We start from the raw sequence: 17,969 nt of genomic DNA, 5'->3' as shown, positions 1-17,969 counted from the left end.
TTACAAATCCCAAAAAGTTCAGAAAGCGTTTTAGGCATAGTTGTGATCTGGTATATTCACTGCTCTTTGACTGATCGTCGTCCCTTGGCTGTTTGTAGAGTCTGGTATTCTGGAGTTTGTAATTCAAACCTCATTCTACAAAAGAGCAGATTGCGGCATAACTTATAAAGATAATATGCGACATCTACTTACCCATTTTCTTGTTTATCACATTTTTTTCAGTTCATTGTGGTTTCACTGAAAGAAGGCATGTTCAATAATGCTAATGTCCTTTTCCGGACAAAGTTTGTGGATGGAGTTTCAACTGTTCAAAGGACCGTTGCTAAACAAAACAAGTGATGCTGGTACGTCTCCAATCCCTTTACTAAATGGCCATTTCTACTGTTTTCTTTCCATGTTTCCATGCTCATTTCAATTGTAGCTTTGCGTTGAACACAAGTCGCTTCTTTGCTATCATATCAAGTATAACTTGTTCTAATTTGTTGAACTTTTCTCTTTTGGTTCAGATGTTTTACTTTATCATGGTGAATGATCCTTTCTTGTGAGGGCTTATCTATCTTCAACGTATGTATGAGAAACTTCTTGTTTGTCTACTACATGTGCTAGTTGGTTCTGCAACCAATTCCCAGCTCTCATTTAGGTACAAATGTATATGTAAAACTCTCTTGACGATTGAGTAGTTCCATGGTGGTGGCATTCCAATGTTGTGCCTGTTTTGAGCCCTGTGCTCAACCTGCATATATTGTAGAGCGTCGAATTTGTATTTCAAATTTTCGAATAATTGTATGGTTTTGAATGATATTGCCCATGAGCCCATCTCTGTGAAGACTATCCAATAATATTATTCAAATTCACCAAAAAACGGTGGTCCAAATATGTTTTATTGCCAAAAACGCATCTTCGTTGATGAATTGGTACCATAAGCGTAATTAGTCTCACAAAACATAGTCGTCGTCTGTTCTATAACAAGTAGAACAAAAAAATAGTTTTACCCTATCCAGTAGAACAAAAAAACAGAAAAAACAGATGAAAACATTAGATGCATGTACAGCAAGTATCAACAGTCACAGTAGAACACAAACATTAGTAACTTCGGCGTCGGCAGGGTGAAACCTTTGTGTTCCATTGCCTTTTCTCGTCGTTCCTGTTGTGTGGCTCACCTTTGTTTCATCGACTTTTAGGAAAGTGCAAGTGGCTTTCATATCTAGACTTTTCGCCAGAGGAGCTTCTATCCATTCATACTTGATCTATACACACCGCACTGTATGCATTATTCATCTAAAGAAGAAAGGGCTTCTTGATTTTGGACTCAGATATCCTTTGATCCATGTAAGCTAGCTCTTCTTGAATCCGTTACTAATTTCATTTTGTTAATCAGTTATATTCATGTTGGATTATCATTATGAACTAATTAAACTGGATCCGCTTACTAATTTGTGCAGTATAGCTGGAATCAGATCGATCTGCAACAAGAAAGTCTGTCATGATCATGATCTCAGAGACTTGGCCGATCACCTTGTGCAAGAATTAACGTTGCAAGTGTTTTAGTTGTGATCTCACAGAAGAAATAATCAACTTTTCATGTAAGTGCATGTTTTCCGATCTTGCAAATTAAGGGAAACGAATCAGATTTAACACCCATTTCATTGTTTAAATTATTTTCTAGCATGCATGCATCAACTATAATTGTACCTTAATTAACTACTAGCTTCACTTTCTGCAGTTTTGAATACATCGATTGTACAAAAAAGAAACGATGGGGGAGGCTGTTCTTGGTGCATTCCTCCCGGTGCTGCTTGAGAAGTTGGCGGATCAAGAGATCACTGAGTACTTCGGACGCCTTAAGGGGGTCGACAAAAAGGTGCTGGAGAAATGGACTAGAACGTTGAGGGCCATTGAAGCGGTGCTGAGTGATGCTGAGGAGAAGCAACTAACACGAAGAGCAGTAAAGAGTGGCTGGATGATCTCAGTAGATTTGTCTTACGATCTTCAAGATGTATTGGACATATTTGATACTAAAATGCTGAAGCGGAGGATAGAAAGACAACAAGGAAGCAAAAGCAAGTTATGGAGCTCACTCTCTAAAGTTAAGTCCAATTTTGGTCTGAACTCAGCAATCAAGAAGATAAGTGATCGACTTGAGGAGATAACCACTCGAGAGAAGCAGCTTGGTTTGAAGAAACTTGGAGTGTCTAAAAAGCCATGGAAAATGCCACCCACTACTTATCAACTTGATGGACCTGTGATGGGAAGGGATGAAGCAAAGGCTAAGATTCTCTATGATTTGCTTTCAAAACAAGAGAATTATCATGTGGTTGGTATTGTCGGTACTGGAGGACTAGGAAAGACAACACTTGCTAAACATGTATTCAACGATGCTGCAACTGGCCAGTTTTCCCCAAAAGGATGGGTATCTGTGTCAGACGACTTTGACATTGTAAGGGTGGCAGCAGCCGTTTTGGAATCAGTCACGTCCTCTCCAGTTCAGGAATTGAAGGAGCTTAACTCAATTCTGGAGAAGTTGAGTAAGGAATTGGCTGGCAAGAAGTTTTTAATTGTTCTTGATGATGTCTGGCACACTTGTAGCTATGGTCAATGGACTACACTGCAGGCCTCCTTTCGTGTTGGAGCAGCTGGAAGTAAGATCATCGTGACAACACGTGACGCCAATGTCGCAAATATGATGGGAGATAGGAGCCCTTATAACTTGAACCCGATGTCAACAGATAAATGTTGGGAACTCTTTCAGCACCATGCACAGTTAAAAAACAGACCCGAAGATGTTGAGTTCCTTAAAGAGAAAATTGTAGAAAAATGCAATGGGTTACCGTTAGCTGCAAGGACACTTGGTGGGCTTTTACGTTGGAAAAGACTAGAGGAATGGGAAGACATATTAGACCACAAGATGTGGACACTATCAGACTCAGACCAGAACAAGATGGAGGATATCCGTCCAGCATTAAAACTGAGCTATCATTATCTCCCTTCAACTTTGAAACGGTGTTTCTCCTACTGTGGAATACTTCCGAATGATTATGAATTTGAGGAGATGCAATTGATCCTTTGGTGGATGGCGGAAGGTTTGATTCCGCAGCAACCCAAAGAACATAAGCAAATGGAAGATTTGGGACGTGACTATTTTCAAGAGTTGGTGTCTAGATCATTATTTCAAAAATCAAGCAAAACAGAGTCGCGATACATAATGCATGACCTGGTTACTGATTTGGCACGTTGGGCTGCAGGAAGTTCATGTTGTAGATTGGAGGATATGCAGAATTATGACTCGCAGCAACGTACATGTTTGCCCAAGGTTCGTCATTCGTCTTACATTCTTGGAAAGTATGATGGGGTTAAGAAGTTCGAGGTCTATTCTGAAGCTACATCTTTGCGAACGTTCTTACCACTTTCACCTTCATATGATCATTATCTGGCTCAGAAGGTTACTTCTGATTTATTGCCCAAACTCCAATACTTACGACTCCTCTCTTTGAAAAGTTATGAAATAATCGAGTTGCCAGATACAATTGGTGAATTGAAGCATCTACGGTATCTTGATCTCTCCCACACTGGGATAAGAAGTTTGCCAGACTCGACAACAACTCTGTACAACTTGCAGACATTGTTATTGGAAAGTTGTCACCAGTTGAAGGCACTGCCCACAAGCATGAGGAACCTAGTTAATTTGCGTCATCTCAACAATTCAGAGACATCTTCGTTGGAAGAAATGCCTCCTCAGCTCGGTCAATTGACTAACCTCCAAACATTGCCTGAGTTTGTTATTGGCAAAGGTAGTGGATCAGGAGTAAGAGAGATTGAGTCATTATTGCATCTGCAAGGGACATTGCACATCTCAAGACTAGAAAATGTGATTCGTGTCGAGGATGCCAGGAGTGCCAACTTAAAGAGCAAGGAAAGGCTTGAAGCCCTATTTCTTGAATGGTCTTCTTCGACTGTCTCAACAGAAGATGCAGCAATTGTGCTTGACATGTTACAACCTCATAGCAAGCTCAAAGAGCTCACCATCAAAGGTTATGGTGGATTGAAATTTTCAACATGGATTGGGAATCCTTCATTCACTAAAATGGTGCGGGTAAAGTTAGAAGGTTGTAATCATTGTCAATTCTTGCCACCATTCGGACAGTTGCCTTGTCTCAAAGAACTTTGTATACAAGAAATGGATGCAGTGGAGAGTGTTGGTGTTGAGTTTTATGGAGAAGGTGACTTGTCGTTTCAAGCTTTAGAGACCCTTGAGTTTTGGAATCTGAAAAATTGGAAGAATTGGTATCCTTGCCAACAAAGTGAGGGGGTTGAAGTTTTCTCTTGCCTGAAAAGGCTTTCCATCAGGGGCTGCCCCAAATTAGAGGGTGATTTACCAGAGAATCTTGATTCATTAGCACAGCTTAGGATATATGGATGTGAGGAATTGGTTGTTTCAGTATCCAAATACAGACAGCTTCATGGATCAATCATTGAAAAGTGCAAGATGGTGGTGTACGACACAAGTACGGTTCGGTTTGACTTACTAGAGAGTTTGACATTTTCAAATGTATCAGAATTGAGATTCCAAACAGAGGCGTTCATGAAAAGCTTGAAAAATGTTAAAGAGTTGAAGATCACTCGTTGTGAGGAGCTTACATGTTGCTTTCAAAACGAGGATAGATTACTGCAACACTTGATTTCTCTTGGTCGTCTGTATATCGAAGACAACTCGATCCTTGTTGAAAAGCTAGGGATTGAAGTAGAACAGTTGGTGCAATTGCAAATCCTGGATTGCAATATTGAATGTCTGGAATTAAGCAAGTGTGGAAGCCTTGTGAAGGTACCAGAAAGATTGCATCACCTTAGATCACTTCAAGAGCTGCACATAAGTAAATGTTCAAGTCTTGTTTCTTTTCCGGATGTTGGTCTGCCACCTTGTCTCCAAGTCATAGAGATTAAGGGCTGCGATTCTCTTTCGCACTTTGCAAAATACCAGATTCCTCCCAGCCTAAAAAGAATAGAGATTGAGAATTGTGAGAATTTAAAGTCATTAATAGAGAAAGAGGAGGAGGAGGTGGGTAACGGTTCTTCTTCTTCTTGTCTTGAGCGTTTGACGATAAATGAATGTCCCTCTTTGATGTGCTTATTATGCAAAAATCAATTACCCAGGTCTCTTAAACAGCTTGAGATAGTGTTTTGTGGACAGCTGGAGCTAATAACTGAGAGGTTCCTCGATGACAGCTGCCAACTCGAGTTAATTTACATCTGGGACTGCCCAAACCTGAAATCCTTACCCGAGGGAGTGTGCCACCTCACCAATCTTCAGTCATTAATTGTTTATGATTGTCAAAGTCTTGTTTCGTTGCCGAGAATGAATGTGTGGCCAAGAATGATACAGATCCTAAATTGCGATAAATTGGAGGTGGCACAGTTGGCGAGAGACATGATGCACACCAGTAATCTTGAAGTTGTGAGTATTGATTACTTTGAAGATTTGACAACTACAACTTCCTTCCCCACCAACCTAACATCGCTGTCAATTCTCAAGATCAAGAACTGTAAGGCGCTGATGGAATCTCAAGGGTTGCAGAGACTCGCCTCTTTGAAACGTTTGCTTCTATGGGGTGAAGATGATGGAGGTCTGGTGTCATTTCCACCTGCTGCTGAGAATTCAAAGGAGACGGAGATACTGCTCCCCAGATCTCTTGTTAATTTGAGAATTGAAGGCTTCCCAAATCTAAAGAAACTGAGCAAGGGCTTTCAATTCCTCACCTCTCTTGAACTTCTTTCCATCCTCAGCTGTCCGAAGCTTACAACCCTTCCAGTGGAGGAAGGCCTGCCTCTTTCACAACTTCGTATTCACAACTGTCCTCTACTTGAACAGAGATACAAAGGACGATACCGGCACAAGATAGCACACATCCCTTGCGTACGAATTAATGGCGAACTCATATAAGAGAAAACCGACACTCCTCGATGGAGTCGTTTCCAGGTACGCACTTGTAATTTGAGACAACATCCGCACTGATGATAATGTTATCAAATACATGTAGAAAAGCGAGGGAACATGTTGAAGCTTGTCAAACTTTCCTCTGTTTTAAATTTGAACTTTTTATTTCTTCCATCTGCAGGTCTCCATATAATATGACATTTGGAGTCTCAACTCGATCCCTTCCGGGAAGTTTGTGATAGAAACAATATCAGCTCTGTCGAGGTTTGTCAAATACACTAAGATGTGAAAATGCAACTCAATTTGTTAGTTTTGTTTGGTGCTGGAAAACTTGCATCAGGCATTTGACCTGTATTGAATGTAGTTTTGTATTCTGTGCTGAAGTTTAATTTGCTAATCACTATTCAAATACTCGTAGTATTCAATGGCTTTATAACAATGTATTATGTCATCTTAATCAAGCTACTAATCAAACACAAGCTGCCATTGCTGGTTGTAAACTGTGATACTCAAACACTCTCAAGGGTTGATATTTGTCAATAAAGTAAATAGTTCGAACTTTTAAATGTAACATATTTAGTAGCATAACATATATGTTGAACAACAGCATGAGACTCTTTTATAGATAGTGTTGTAAGTAAGTTTTAGTAGCAAAACATATATATGTAGTAGCCTTTACAGAGTAGTATGCTCCAATTTCCTGCAAATATCTGAAAATGGGTATGTTACAGGCATTTTGTCACAGCCAGGACCCAGGATATATGGTTCTGAGGCTGCCCTGGGAATAGCTTTAACAGAGGCTATTCAAGATGGGACGGTGGAAAGAGAAAACATTTTTGTTACCTCTATGTTATGGGGTAGTCATCATCATTACCCTGTTGTTTCAGAGCTCTAAAGTAAGCACAGATTCTAGATTACTTACCTATCAACACCAAATTCATTTCTTAATCTTCTGACTATATTTTGAACTAGGCAGATAAATATGTTGGTTGATAACTTGATGTGGACTTCAATGGTAGCTTTTTGGCTGGTGCGAATCTGATAATATTAATGATTACCAAGGTATTAAGCTGCTCATTGGTACTTATGTAATGTGTCATTGATTCATGCAGTTTTCTAATTGGACTTTCTAATGACAGGTTGGGGGACTGATTTAATTTGTATTGGTGATTGAGTTGCGGAGGACTGGAGGCCACTGTAAAGAAGAAGCAGCTTAAGTAAGATTAGTTTCATTGGCCTTTGCTTGTACTTATTTATATATTATCCATCCAAATGAGTTTCCTTTGGTGCTTGTTTTTAGTGTTATAAGCGTTCATCTGATGAGTTCATAGTCTTCGGTTGGAGTACTAGCTGGAGTTGCATCAGAGATTCAGAAGGAAAAGAAGGTATGCACTTCTTAGTTATGTGTATGCATGTGTCCAGTTCATTTTTTAAGCCATTGATATCAGTTTATGTGTATAGCATTATCCATTCTCATGCATATTTTGTACTTTCTGTTGAATGAATTGGAACATGAACTTCTATCATTTAGATGAACTCCAAATTCAGTTCTTTGGCTGTGTTTTGGTGCAGGGGGTGTGACGTGTATGTATGGTGAGCTTTTTGTTACAAACTCAGGGACTCACCTCTTTGAATTGAACAAGAGATCTGGGGAGAAGCATGAGTGAACACTGTGAACCCAAAGTCTCATCTATCTTTGCACATTGCATTTCCCACTACCAGGACCACCTGAGAATGAGATCACCATAATGTAACAACCTCTTCAAGGCAACATAACTGATCATTCATAAGAATGACATACGTCTTTGCTATCATTTCGAGTATAACTTGGTCTGATTCGTCGAACGCTTCTCTTTTGGTTCAGACGTTTTACTTTACCACGGTGAATGATCCTTCCTAGTAAAGTTTATTCATCTTCAAGACTTCAACGTATGTATGAGAAACTTCTTGTTTGTTTACATGTGTTAGCTAGATTGATCATGCAAACAATCTCACAGCTCTCATTTAGGTACAAGTGTATATGTAAAACTGTGCTTCGAGTAGTTCCATGGTGGTGGCATTCAAATGTTGTGCCTATTTGGAGCCCTGTGCTCAGTTTGGTATTCTAAAGCTTTGAATTTGTATGCCAAATATGTTCGTGTATTAGATTTTCGAATCCTTTTTGTGGTCTCAAGATGATAGAAAGAACATGAGAAAATCTCTGCTTCACATGACTATGATTTTTGGGTTGGGATTCTAACGCGTCGATCTTTGTGGCGGTGCTCAAAATATACGTATCATGTCTTGTTGTGATATATGTCCACAAAATCTGTGCTAATATATAACCAGCAATGTGTATCTTCCTAAGGGATTTAAAATGCCTAATGTATTCCCCCTATCGGATTTTGGTCTTCCCAGAAATGGATTTTGATATATAATCCAAATCCAATCTAATTCGTATATAATAGGCCAACTAGGTGGTGGTACTGAGTATGAGTAGTACGGTTTAAGTTCTGTGGGATTTGGACCCAAACTGTCATGAAAATAGGAATGTTGCCTCATAAGTGTAAATTAAGGAGAATACTCAAGCCTCTTTTTTTTTCTCTTTTTTTTTTGAACAGGAATACTCAAGCCTCTAATGTGATTCATTTTCAAGATTAAGCAAGGATGATTAATTACTAAAATAAAACTTATAGCGTCATTTGACTTTTGAGCCACAACTGTTTTCTTATTAAGGTAACGGAAAACAAGAATATCATTAAAAAAAACTCTGTTAACATTTTTTTGTTCTGTCAAATTAGAACACCTTCTAAAACTCATGTTCTATGAATAATGTGATTATGCAGAGGTCTGATAATCAAGTTATAACTAACTTTTTCATTGACTTATTTGCCAAAGAAAAAGATCTCCATTGACTTTAAAAAATAAACAATTTTAGATGTCAAAATACCCATTATTTAATTTTCTTAATCATTTGTTAGAGTCAATAAACCCCGATGATAATTAAATTGCACGCTTAAGCATTTTCCATGTCAAGCTTAATAGAGAGGAGGAGGCAACACTTGTAGTTCTTAGAAGCAAGGGTTTGCTTTCAGAGTGCCACAGAGGCACATTCAAGTTGACCTTAAATATACCAACAAATATTATTTGGGTTTGTTTAGCTATAAAAATCTTCTTCAAAACTGAAAGATGCCCCCAAGATACTTGCCCTTTGGGTATTTTGAAACATTTCATGAAATCCCTACAGACATGGAAGATCCCTTGGTTTGATTTGTTTTGATTCAATAATTCTATTTCAATGTCTTCTTAACTCATTGAGTCATGAGCTAGCAACTTATCCAGGGTTTTAAAAACTATTTTATGAGGTTGAATTAGGAAAACAGTTAGCCTAATGTTGACATTGGAGGAGGTCTCTCTATAAATAGGTTGCAGCAGAAGACCCTTATTTGCATTGTGAGTAGCAAAAACACATACCAAATTTAGAGAGGTGCTGAGAAAGATGAGGAGCAACCAAGTTCGCTTGAATTGTGGTGTAACAATGCCTCTCATTGGGTTAGGCACTTATTCCTTCGAAAATGATAAGCACACTACTGAACTAGCAGTTCATATGGCCCTTCAGGTATGTTATTCTTCCTTCTTTCTTTGTTTTTTGATGCACCAACAGCATTTTCAGTCGAGGGTATTGTATCTTTTTAAAGAATTCAAAGTTCATACTTTTTAAACGTCACATAGTTTTCATGTAGCATGATATCTTATACAACATAGCATGAGACTCGTTACAGTTTCAGTGTTTTAAGTAAGTTTTATAACCAATGTATAAAATTATACACTTCTAATAGACGTCCATTTTGTATGCTACATCAAACTTTCTGTCAACAAGCACATTGCAGTAGCAGACTCCAAATCTCCAAATTTTCTGAAATGGATGATTTGTACAATGCAGATGGGTTACAGGAATTTTGACACAGCCAAGATATACGGTTCTGAGGCTGCCCTTGGAAACGCTTTAACAGAGGCAATGCAAGATGGAACTGTAGAAAGGGAAGACATCTTTGTTACCTCTAAGTTATGGGGCAGTCATCACCATGACCCTGTTTCAGCTCTGAGACAAACTCTAAAGTAAGCCCAGATACTAGATTATTATGTCTATACTTGCTAACACCAAATTTATTTCTTAATCTGCTCTCTAAATCGGGAACAAGGCAGATACTAATTGTAGACCCATATCAATGCATGTGGTTTCATGAATCAACTAGGATTCTAAGCAGAATCTCTTGAAATCCCACCCTATATATTAGGTCAAAGATTGTGATGCCTGAAAATCATGGCACAAAAATTCATGAGTTTTGGGATTTTGAGGATCCATCACTATGCAAGTTGATGTTATTCTTCATATAAATAGAAAAACAATCTGCAAATTGCTCATATTAATAATCTGCAATTGCTTCAGGACTATGGGGATGGACCATTTGGACCTGTACTTAGTTCACTGGCCAGTGAAATTGAAGCCATGGGCATTTGATGCCATTCCAAAAGAAGATCACTTTGAGGAACTAGACCTGAAAACTACCTGGCTTGGTATGGAGAAGTGCCTGGAGTTGGGATTGTGTAGGTCTATTGGTATAAGCAATTTCTCAAGCAAAAAACTTGATCAGCTTTTGGAATTTGCCTCTGTTCCTCCGGCTGTTAATCAGGTACATTTTAAGCTAATCACAGTGATTAATCTAATCTCATGTAGAGAGAAGTCTAAGTGTATTTTTTTTTTTTTTTCAAATAACATTTGGTCAATCTTTAGTTTAATGCATTTCTTCAAGTATGAGTCTTTGAGATCTTCATCATCACTCAATCATCACTTTACATTCCACAGGTGGAGATGCACCCAATGTGGAGGCAAGCAAGACTTAGAAGGGTGTGTGGGGACCACAAAATCCATGTCAGTGCTTACTCACCACTTGGTGGGCCAGGGAATGCTTGGGGTTCAACACTTGTGGTGGACAGCCCAATCATCCAGTCCATTGCGCACAAGCACAATGCAACTCCAGCCCAGGTGACCCATCAAATCCAAGCCCAACACTAGTTTATTTACTTTCACCAAAATGTAATTTATTGTTTTTACTTCATATAGGTTGCACTACAATGGGGATTATCAAAAGGGTCAAGTGTGATTGTGAAGAGCTTTAACCAAGAAAGAATGAAGGAAAACATTGGCGCCGTTGATCTGAAATTGGACGATGACGATTTGATGGAGATAGAGAAGTTGGAGGAGAGGAAGATCATGAGGGGAGAGTCTCTAATCAATCAAACTACAAGTCCATACAAGACACTTGAAGATTTATGGGATGATGAAATTTGATTCATTGAGACATTGAACATTGATGTTGTTGTGTTTATATGTACTGTACTACCTTTCATCTGCAATGAATTACAATCTCACCCCCAAAATCCTTCTGATTTTCTTACCATTTTTTGTTTTGATTTCATCACGACAATGCTTGGAAGACAGGACCTGCCTAATGTTCTTGAAGATTAACATTTACCAATAAACTACAGGTGTAGAAATTTAGTACAAAGAACAGTTCAGTCATTATTGCATTTCCATTTGTTCAATCGAGACGAAGAGATGAAGTTTCAAAAAAGGGTGTTATTTGTATACTGGCATTACAAGAGGCTAGCTGTCGCAAGGTTCTTGCTAGTATTGTACTCTTCATTTGTTTTCTGAACTTGCAATGATCCCTTTCAACGATCTTGCCCACAGCTTCCAGAAAGCTTACCAGATGTTTCTGAAATTCTATATGCCATAAACCATAACAGGAAACAGAAAAAGAAAATTACCATAAAAACATGAAAGCAAGTACTAATGAGTCGACTGTAAAGTTGATGATGAATTGACCGGCCTCACCTCTTCCACAGCATTCCAGTCCTGTCTCAGTGTAGCTAGCACCTGAACGCAAAGTCTCATTCTAGACAAGCTGGCCTTTTTCGCTTGACGCTGATTGCATGCCTTGCTCAATGCGCTGGAACGTCAAAATCGCTTTAGTTATCAGGGAAGAGATGCAACATAACATATGTGCTTCATTAAGACAAGTAACTAAGAACAGAAGGTAGGATCAGATCATATTAAATTGAGCTGGTATGTAGCTATCTAATTTTCCAGTCAAACTGGCCATTAAATTTCCTGGATGTTTTTGCTTATGTAGGCATTGCTTGGGAGTTGGAACTTGCCAATCAATTGTTAACATTAACAGTCAAATTTTCTAAGTTTAAGTAGAAGTACCTCAAGAAGATATCCATGCAGCCAATCTAGTTTTTGAGCGAATGTCGCTGCTGATAGGTTGAGAACTGTCAATCCCTGATAGTATAGGATTGACATAATAAGATAACCATTGATCACCATCATCAATCATCAATTCAAAGATAAAGCAAATCGTAAAGTAACAGGAGAGCGCAGACAGAATACATACCTTTGAATCAAATGAGTGAAGATACTCCTGAATTGTCTTAACATTGCTTATCAGCTTATCTGTGTCCTAGACAGAGATGGAAATACCATAGAGAGTAGAAAGTACTGAAGAGTTAGATGAAGAGGATAAGGAAGCCGAGGTTGAACTACTAAGATTCATAAGTAACTTCTTTCGTAACAAACAAAAGTAATCGAAGATTTCTAATACCTGAACTTGCCATCTATCACTACATATGCAAGATGAGATCCACTCCTCTAGCAATGCCTGGTGATCAAATTCAGCCATATTCAAAACCAGAGGTATAACTATTGGGTCAGGACCCTTGACAGTTTCACCTGCACCACCAAACATTTATGAATGAAATGGAAGCAGGTTTATTAGAAGAAGAAAAAACATAAAAAAGCTTACTGAGCAAGTTCACCTGTGTTCTCAGAAACACTTGCCGGTGCTTTCCCTTTTTCTGAGCTGACATGCTGATTGGTACTAGTGTTGAGATCCGGTGAGTTGGTTTTTTCTTCATACATTAAAAATATGTTTGGATCCAAATGCATCCCCTGAAATCATCCAAATACATAAGTTATAATGTAACTTTTTCCTCCAGAAATTTCACATGAAGTGTTTAAGTACCTCTATTATTATTGGTTTTCCATCTTTCAGTGCTTTCTTCAAATCACCAGCCAAACCTGGAATTTGAAACATGCGTTGCACAACAGATTATGTAAAATATAAATCAATCCATTAGCAAATATTGCAGGGTACTAATGAAGTGAATACCTTTTCGAACAACCCGGCATTCTCTACAAAATTCAGTAATCAACTCTTCCGAAGAGCTGAAGTTTCGTGCCCATATTGGAGTAGAGGCCAACGGTGCACTGAATCGGATAAGAGGAGATATTGCTTATCAGAACAAAAAGGAAACTTAACTTTAGTTGAGAACTAGTTTAACATACAAACTTGTTGAAATGTAGAATCAAGGAGATAAACAAGATGGCACATACTCTGTTGATGTGCGCAGCAATTCGTACACCACATCTGTCTGCAAGAATCATTAACATCAGTAAAACACAAAGGCATCTGATAGAAAAGACATACAATAATATCAAACAGAATAGGTACATGTTATAGCAGATAGAAAAGAAGAACCTGCATGACATTAGGCAAATTGAACCTTTGTGAAATTTGGGCAGCAATGGTGGACTTTCCAACACAGGAAGTTCCACACACAATAATAACTAATGGCACTCTCTGATGGTGAAATCTGACAGAAAAGATATACCAATTAACAACCATGTAATGCTGAAAAACTTACCATCATTCATTCCTAAAAGTACTATCTAGAGTTTTTCACCTGGTCATCATCCGGTAACGCTTTACATAATCTTCCGCATAACCCCTTTGCTCCATAATCTGCACACAGAGATGATCATATGTAATCAACACATCCAGATGTAAACCAAGTGCACCACTTTAAATTTGGAAATTTGACATTGTACAAATTCATCATCACATTACCTTAAACAGGTTATCTTCCAAATCCAATTGCGAGCTGCAACAAAACGTACACAATTAACACAACCAAGTAAGATGGTTTCATCTATTAAAATCTAACCAAAAGAGGGAAAAAGGAACATGGTCGAGGAGGGAACATACACATCTAGAAGGCTATTGTCTACGAGTAGCTTCTTGAGATCAAGAGCGATTTTGATAGATATATGGTTTGGAATCTGAAAAAATCCATTGCCTAGTTAGCAAAACATTCGAACTGACATTGTATGCATTTCAAAAGAATATGAAAGATGATTATTACCTTGGTAACAGTTAAATTCTGGCTGAGTAAAAACCTGGAAAACACGTAGTAGTGCTCGGCATGTTCACCCAGCCACACCTTCACCTACAGAACAATACAATTACGGTTTTGGAATATGGCTCTTTGGGGATTGAATCAAACAACAAAACACAGAAGGAAGAGAATGTTGAAGAAACCAAACCTTGACAAAGTCGTATTTGGAGGAACCGTGCTTTATTTTACGACCCATAATAATATCATATCATGTCCTGCATTTCCTTCCTGCTGAAACTGATATCATGTGAGTAAATTTAACATGATCCTCGACATCTTGGCTTTCATGGCGTATACGTTCATGAGTCCTCACGTACGTGTGATTCCCTATAGAATTATAATCTCCTGCATAAAAGGTTCTTACTGTAGCTCACATTTTTTGGAAATATTACGACTTACGAGTTTAATAGACCGGTTCAAAATATTAAAGAGTTACCATTTTAATTATTTACCATTGAAACTCCTTGATCAAATTTGGGGTTCTTCTACTCTTTGAATATGGGGTTATATGGAAGAGCGCACTCATGGATTACGTATTACTGCAAATCTGTTGAGTTGTTGATAGTTCATGACTTCACGCACAACATTTAAGTGCAGCATCTTTCAGAGCACTAGACTAGATCAAAGTAAGAATAAGATTACAGAACTTAGAATCATGGCAAATTGGCAAGTTGCCCGAGAAACAATTCCCTTAATGGGAAAGGCAACTGTGTTGGTCCAAACGGACTATAAAATCAGTACAGCAGCTGTGGTATGCTGATAGTCTTCAAAAGAAGATTTGACACGAATCATCCATGTATAAGATCAAGGAGCATCGAACAGAAACTTCAAGTCTCTATTTTTCCTGAAAAATCTACTGCCTTTCTTTCCAAGACTGGTTCCGATAATGCTTGACGGAAGAAGAGATTTGGTGTCAGGTCTCCATTTCATATCTTTGAGAGTAGAGAATAGGATTGAGAGTGTAGGAGATATGTCCTTGTCCTTTATATTCTTACATGATACTACTCGAAGAACTTCAAGCTCCTTCCAGGAGAGAATCACAGACTCCAGACCTTCCGTTGTTAGAAGTGAGCATCCCTCTAGAGATAGGAATGTCACCCTCCTACAAAAGATACATTAACATACCAAAGTAAGAGATCATATTACTAACTGGAGTTCCTAAAGTCAACAAGATTAAACAAGGCAAAGCAAAATGCTGATTCAAAGGACAATATCTAAACAATGAGTGTTTTGCCTTCTTGACTTGCTTTAGAGCATTACCAAAAGAACCACTATCAGTTACTGAAAAATCATTTGAACTATCTAACTTGATACAGTTGATTATAATCATACTATTCGGCAGATCTACTAATAAAGTCCAAGATTTTAAGAAGATTCAAACTTTCATTCACACTACCTGATTTATCTTTAGAATTTTAACATGCCAATATCAAACGCAAGCATAACCAAAGATAAAAACATATCAAAAGCAACCATCTACCTGCAAATACTTGCCAACCTGAACATATCATTGTCCAATCCCCAACAGTCCTGAAACACAATCTCCTTAGCAGCTGCACACACCATGAACAAAGCTCTCACACTCCCCTTATCCCTCAATTGACACTTGTACAAATGCAAGTTCTCCAAAGCAGGACAAGCACCCAAATACTCATCCGGCCCAGGAACAACCTCAATCCTCTTACAAGACTGAAACCTCAAAGTCTTCAAATTCTCGCAATACGAAAGCGCAGCCAACCACCCCCCATCCATTCTATGATCACAGAAACTCAACTCCTCCAACATCTGGCAACACTGCCCAATTGCCTTGATCCCATCAAAGCTCCCCTCACACCCACTCAGCTCAAGCTTCACCAGCCTTGTACACCCTTGAGCCAAAATCGTCAACCCGATATCCGAAACCACAGAGCCATAAAGACCCTCCACATTTGCCACCAACTTCAACACCTGCAAATTCTCACAAGCTGCAATCCCTCTCAGCAAATTGTCAGTACACTTATGCAACTCCAACTCCTGCAAAGTTGGACACTCCTCTGCTACACTAAGCAACCCCAACTCACTAGCCCCAATCACAACTAGCTTCTTCAAATTAGGACACCCACTCCCCAACTCACTAAGCCCTCTATCCACAACCTCACCAGGAACCAAATCACAGTCAACCTCAAAAACCCGGTGACCGGAACAAGCCACCGGCACTGAAAAAGCACAATTATTCAACAGAATCCCGGAGTTCCGGTCAGAAATCAATGACCCAGGTACCAAATCAACCTGGGTCAGATTCGGAAACCGTGAAATAACCCGACCCGACTCGACAAAGCTCCAGTCTTTAACCTTGGCCGACCTCACCAGCCTCCCCTGGAGGCTCAGCCACCGCTTGCAGACCATCGAGCTCGGCTTCCGATCCATCTCCGGCAACTTCCCCAGAATCTTTAGCAGAATCTGATCGGACAATTGCGCCGTCTGGTCGGAATTTCCCAATTCGGGGACTAGGGATTTCTGCGGCGGCTTCAATCTGGACTCTCTGGGCGAGCCCAGATGCATCGCCATGACCACATTCTTGAGCGAAGTCGTGTTCTTGAGCCACGTGTCCGACCAGCTCGCCGACCTCCGGTTCAGCTTCAACGGCCGTAGTGGGCTTCTCGGGTCGGGCTTAAACGCCGTCGTTTCGTGCTCCTTATCCTCCTCTGCCTTTTCCGATTCTGATCTTCTGAATCTCATCTTGAACATTCTTCTTCTTGGGTTGTTTTCTTTCTGCATCTTCTTCACATTTTCCGAGAGAGAAGTTTTGGGCTTTGGAAAATCAATTGGGAGATTGTGGGACTATAAATTGATCAAGGGTTTCCTTCTGGAGAATCTGAACGGTTTTGTTTTGAACTCATTTTCTGGGCGGCTTTTTTGTTTTTACTTTGGGGTGTTTGCTTTATAATGTGGACACTGTGAGAAATTAGTGTATTTATACACACTGCATTGTGGTTTCCTTTTTCAAGCTTTTAACTTTTTACCATAAGAAGAAAACGATTGTTCCAACAAGTCTTGAGTTTTGGGTTTTATCCTTTACTATAAAGTTAGATAAATTTCGCCCGGATTGTGTGAATTGAGTTTACACTTCTATTAACGTTGAAATGAACCATTAAAGAAGTATTAAGGTTTGTAGACGATGTATAAATCACTCGCAGTTAATGAATGATTACGTGAGTGATACAAAATGACAAGCATTCAACAGAAAATGAAGATATTCAATGTATTGTGGTCGCAAATGTATTGGATAAGATTGCCACATAGAACAACCTCATACCAAATTAGAGAAATTGTTATATGATCTCGAGAATCCCTTAAATTTTTCTGTGGTTCATACTATTTGATTGATTAACATAGCTAAATTTCCTCATGATTAGTTTAATCGCAATAACTCACATTTTTCTCTACCCCATGATGTATTCTGTATTCACCTCTTAAAGGATTCAAACATGAGGAAATTTATTGCGAGTAAACTAATTATTTGACTACACATGATTAAAGAATTCAAACATCTTAAATCTCAATCTAATACTGTAATACAGAGTTACGGACCATCAGGGTAATGAAGACGTTGAATGTTTAGAAATTTTCACATTAGGTGAAAAGGGTATTTACCATAATGGATGTCCCATCCAGAAGACCGTTATATAGCCGTTTATAATTCAAAATTTGTTTACAAGGGTAGTGGAGGGGACAGCACCATAGGGCAATGGGAACAAGATATACCTTTTCAACGACTAGA

The 17,969-nt window shown here is 38.9% G+C and overlaps 5 protein-coding genes and 1 pseudogene across 6 annotated transcripts in view; 4 read left to right on the top strand and 2 right to left on the bottom strand.

Annotated features, from left to right (window-relative positions):
* Nucleotides 1–682, top strand: part of LOC101308036 — a 28,799-nt pseudogene extending 28,117 nt beyond the window's left edge. The window contains exons 38-39 of the transcript XR_185367.1: nucleotides 223–344; nucleotides 507–682. The product of XR_185367.1 is annotated as an uncharacterized LOC101308036 (transcript). The remainder of the gene's footprint in view (nucleotides 1–222; nucleotides 345–506) is intronic.
* Nucleotides 683–1,221: 539 nt separating this feature from the next.
* On the top strand, nucleotides 1,222–4,559 carry LOC101307742 (putative disease resistance RPP13-like protein 1-like). Its single transcript, XM_004308993.1, has 4 exons — nucleotides 1,222–1,329; nucleotides 1,443–1,583; nucleotides 1,724–4,507; nucleotides 4,554–4,559. Exons 3-4 carry the CDS (start codon nucleotides 1,757–1,759, stop codon nucleotides 4,557–4,559), a joined length of 2,757 nt encoding a protein of 918 aa, XP_004309041.1. The 5' UTR covers nucleotides 1,222–1,329; nucleotides 1,443–1,583; nucleotides 1,724–1,756.
* Nucleotides 4,535–7,971, top strand: LOC101301619 (putative disease resistance protein RGA3-like). The gene is made up of 7 exons (XM_004307753.1): nucleotides 4,535–5,971; nucleotides 6,111–6,193; nucleotides 6,661–6,825; nucleotides 6,902–6,991; nucleotides 7,069–7,146; nucleotides 7,230–7,314; nucleotides 7,502–7,971. Exon 1 carries the CDS (start codon nucleotides 4,580–4,582, stop codon nucleotides 5,933–5,935), a length of 1,356 nt encoding a protein of 451 aa, XP_004307801.1. The 5' UTR covers nucleotides 4,535–4,579; the 3' UTR covers nucleotides 5,936–5,971; nucleotides 6,111–6,193; nucleotides 6,661–6,825; nucleotides 6,902–6,991; nucleotides 7,069–7,146; nucleotides 7,230–7,314; nucleotides 7,502–7,971.
* A 1,436-nt stretch (nucleotides 7,972–9,407) lies between these two features.
* Nucleotides 9,408–11,261, top strand: LOC101301334 (non-functional NADPH-dependent codeinone reductase 2-like). Its single transcript, XM_004307752.1, has 5 exons — nucleotides 9,408–9,527; nucleotides 9,852–10,027; nucleotides 10,359–10,602; nucleotides 10,776–10,955; nucleotides 11,034–11,261. The coding sequence occupies exons 1-5, from the start codon at nucleotides 9,408–9,410 to the stop codon at nucleotides 11,259–11,261; spliced, it is 948 nt and encodes a 315-aa protein (XP_004307800.1).
* Nucleotides 11,262–11,868: 607 nt separating this feature from the next.
* Nucleotides 11,869–14,405, bottom strand: LOC101307448 (2-phosphoglycerate kinase-like). Its single transcript, XM_004308992.1, has 14 exons — nucleotides 14,358–14,405; nucleotides 14,177–14,260; nucleotides 14,020–14,093; nucleotides 13,882–13,915; nucleotides 13,718–13,776; nucleotides 13,513–13,627; nucleotides 13,368–13,405; nucleotides 13,144–13,241; nucleotides 12,997–13,052; nucleotides 12,778–12,923; nucleotides 12,577–12,718; nucleotides 12,370–12,435; nucleotides 12,183–12,257; nucleotides 11,869–11,922 (listed from the first exon to the last, which is right to left on the bottom strand). Exons 1-14 carry the CDS (start codon nucleotides 14,403–14,405, stop codon nucleotides 11,869–11,871), a joined length of 1,089 nt encoding a protein of 362 aa, XP_004309040.1.
* A 608-nt stretch (nucleotides 14,406–15,013) lies between these two features.
* On the bottom strand, nucleotides 15,014–16,927 carry LOC101307166 (F-box protein At5g51380-like). Its single transcript, XM_004308991.1, has 2 exons — nucleotides 15,690–16,927; nucleotides 15,014–15,311 (listed from the first exon to the last, which is right to left on the bottom strand). Exons 1-2 carry the CDS (start codon nucleotides 16,925–16,927, stop codon nucleotides 15,014–15,016), a joined length of 1,536 nt encoding a protein of 511 aa, XP_004309039.1.
* Between the last annotated feature and the right edge of the window lie 1,042 nt (nucleotides 16,928–17,969).

The sequence above is a fragment of the Fragaria vesca genome, linkage group LG7, assembly GCF_000184155.1.
Source record: "Fragaria vesca subsp. vesca linkage group LG7, FraVesHawaii_1.0, whole genome shotgun sequence".
Classification (NCBI taxonomy): domain Eukaryota; kingdom Viridiplantae; phylum Streptophyta; class Magnoliopsida; order Rosales; family Rosaceae; genus Fragaria; species Fragaria vesca.
Note: the sequence above shows the minus strand (reverse complement) of the source record. Positions and strands in the feature narration are given on the sequence as shown.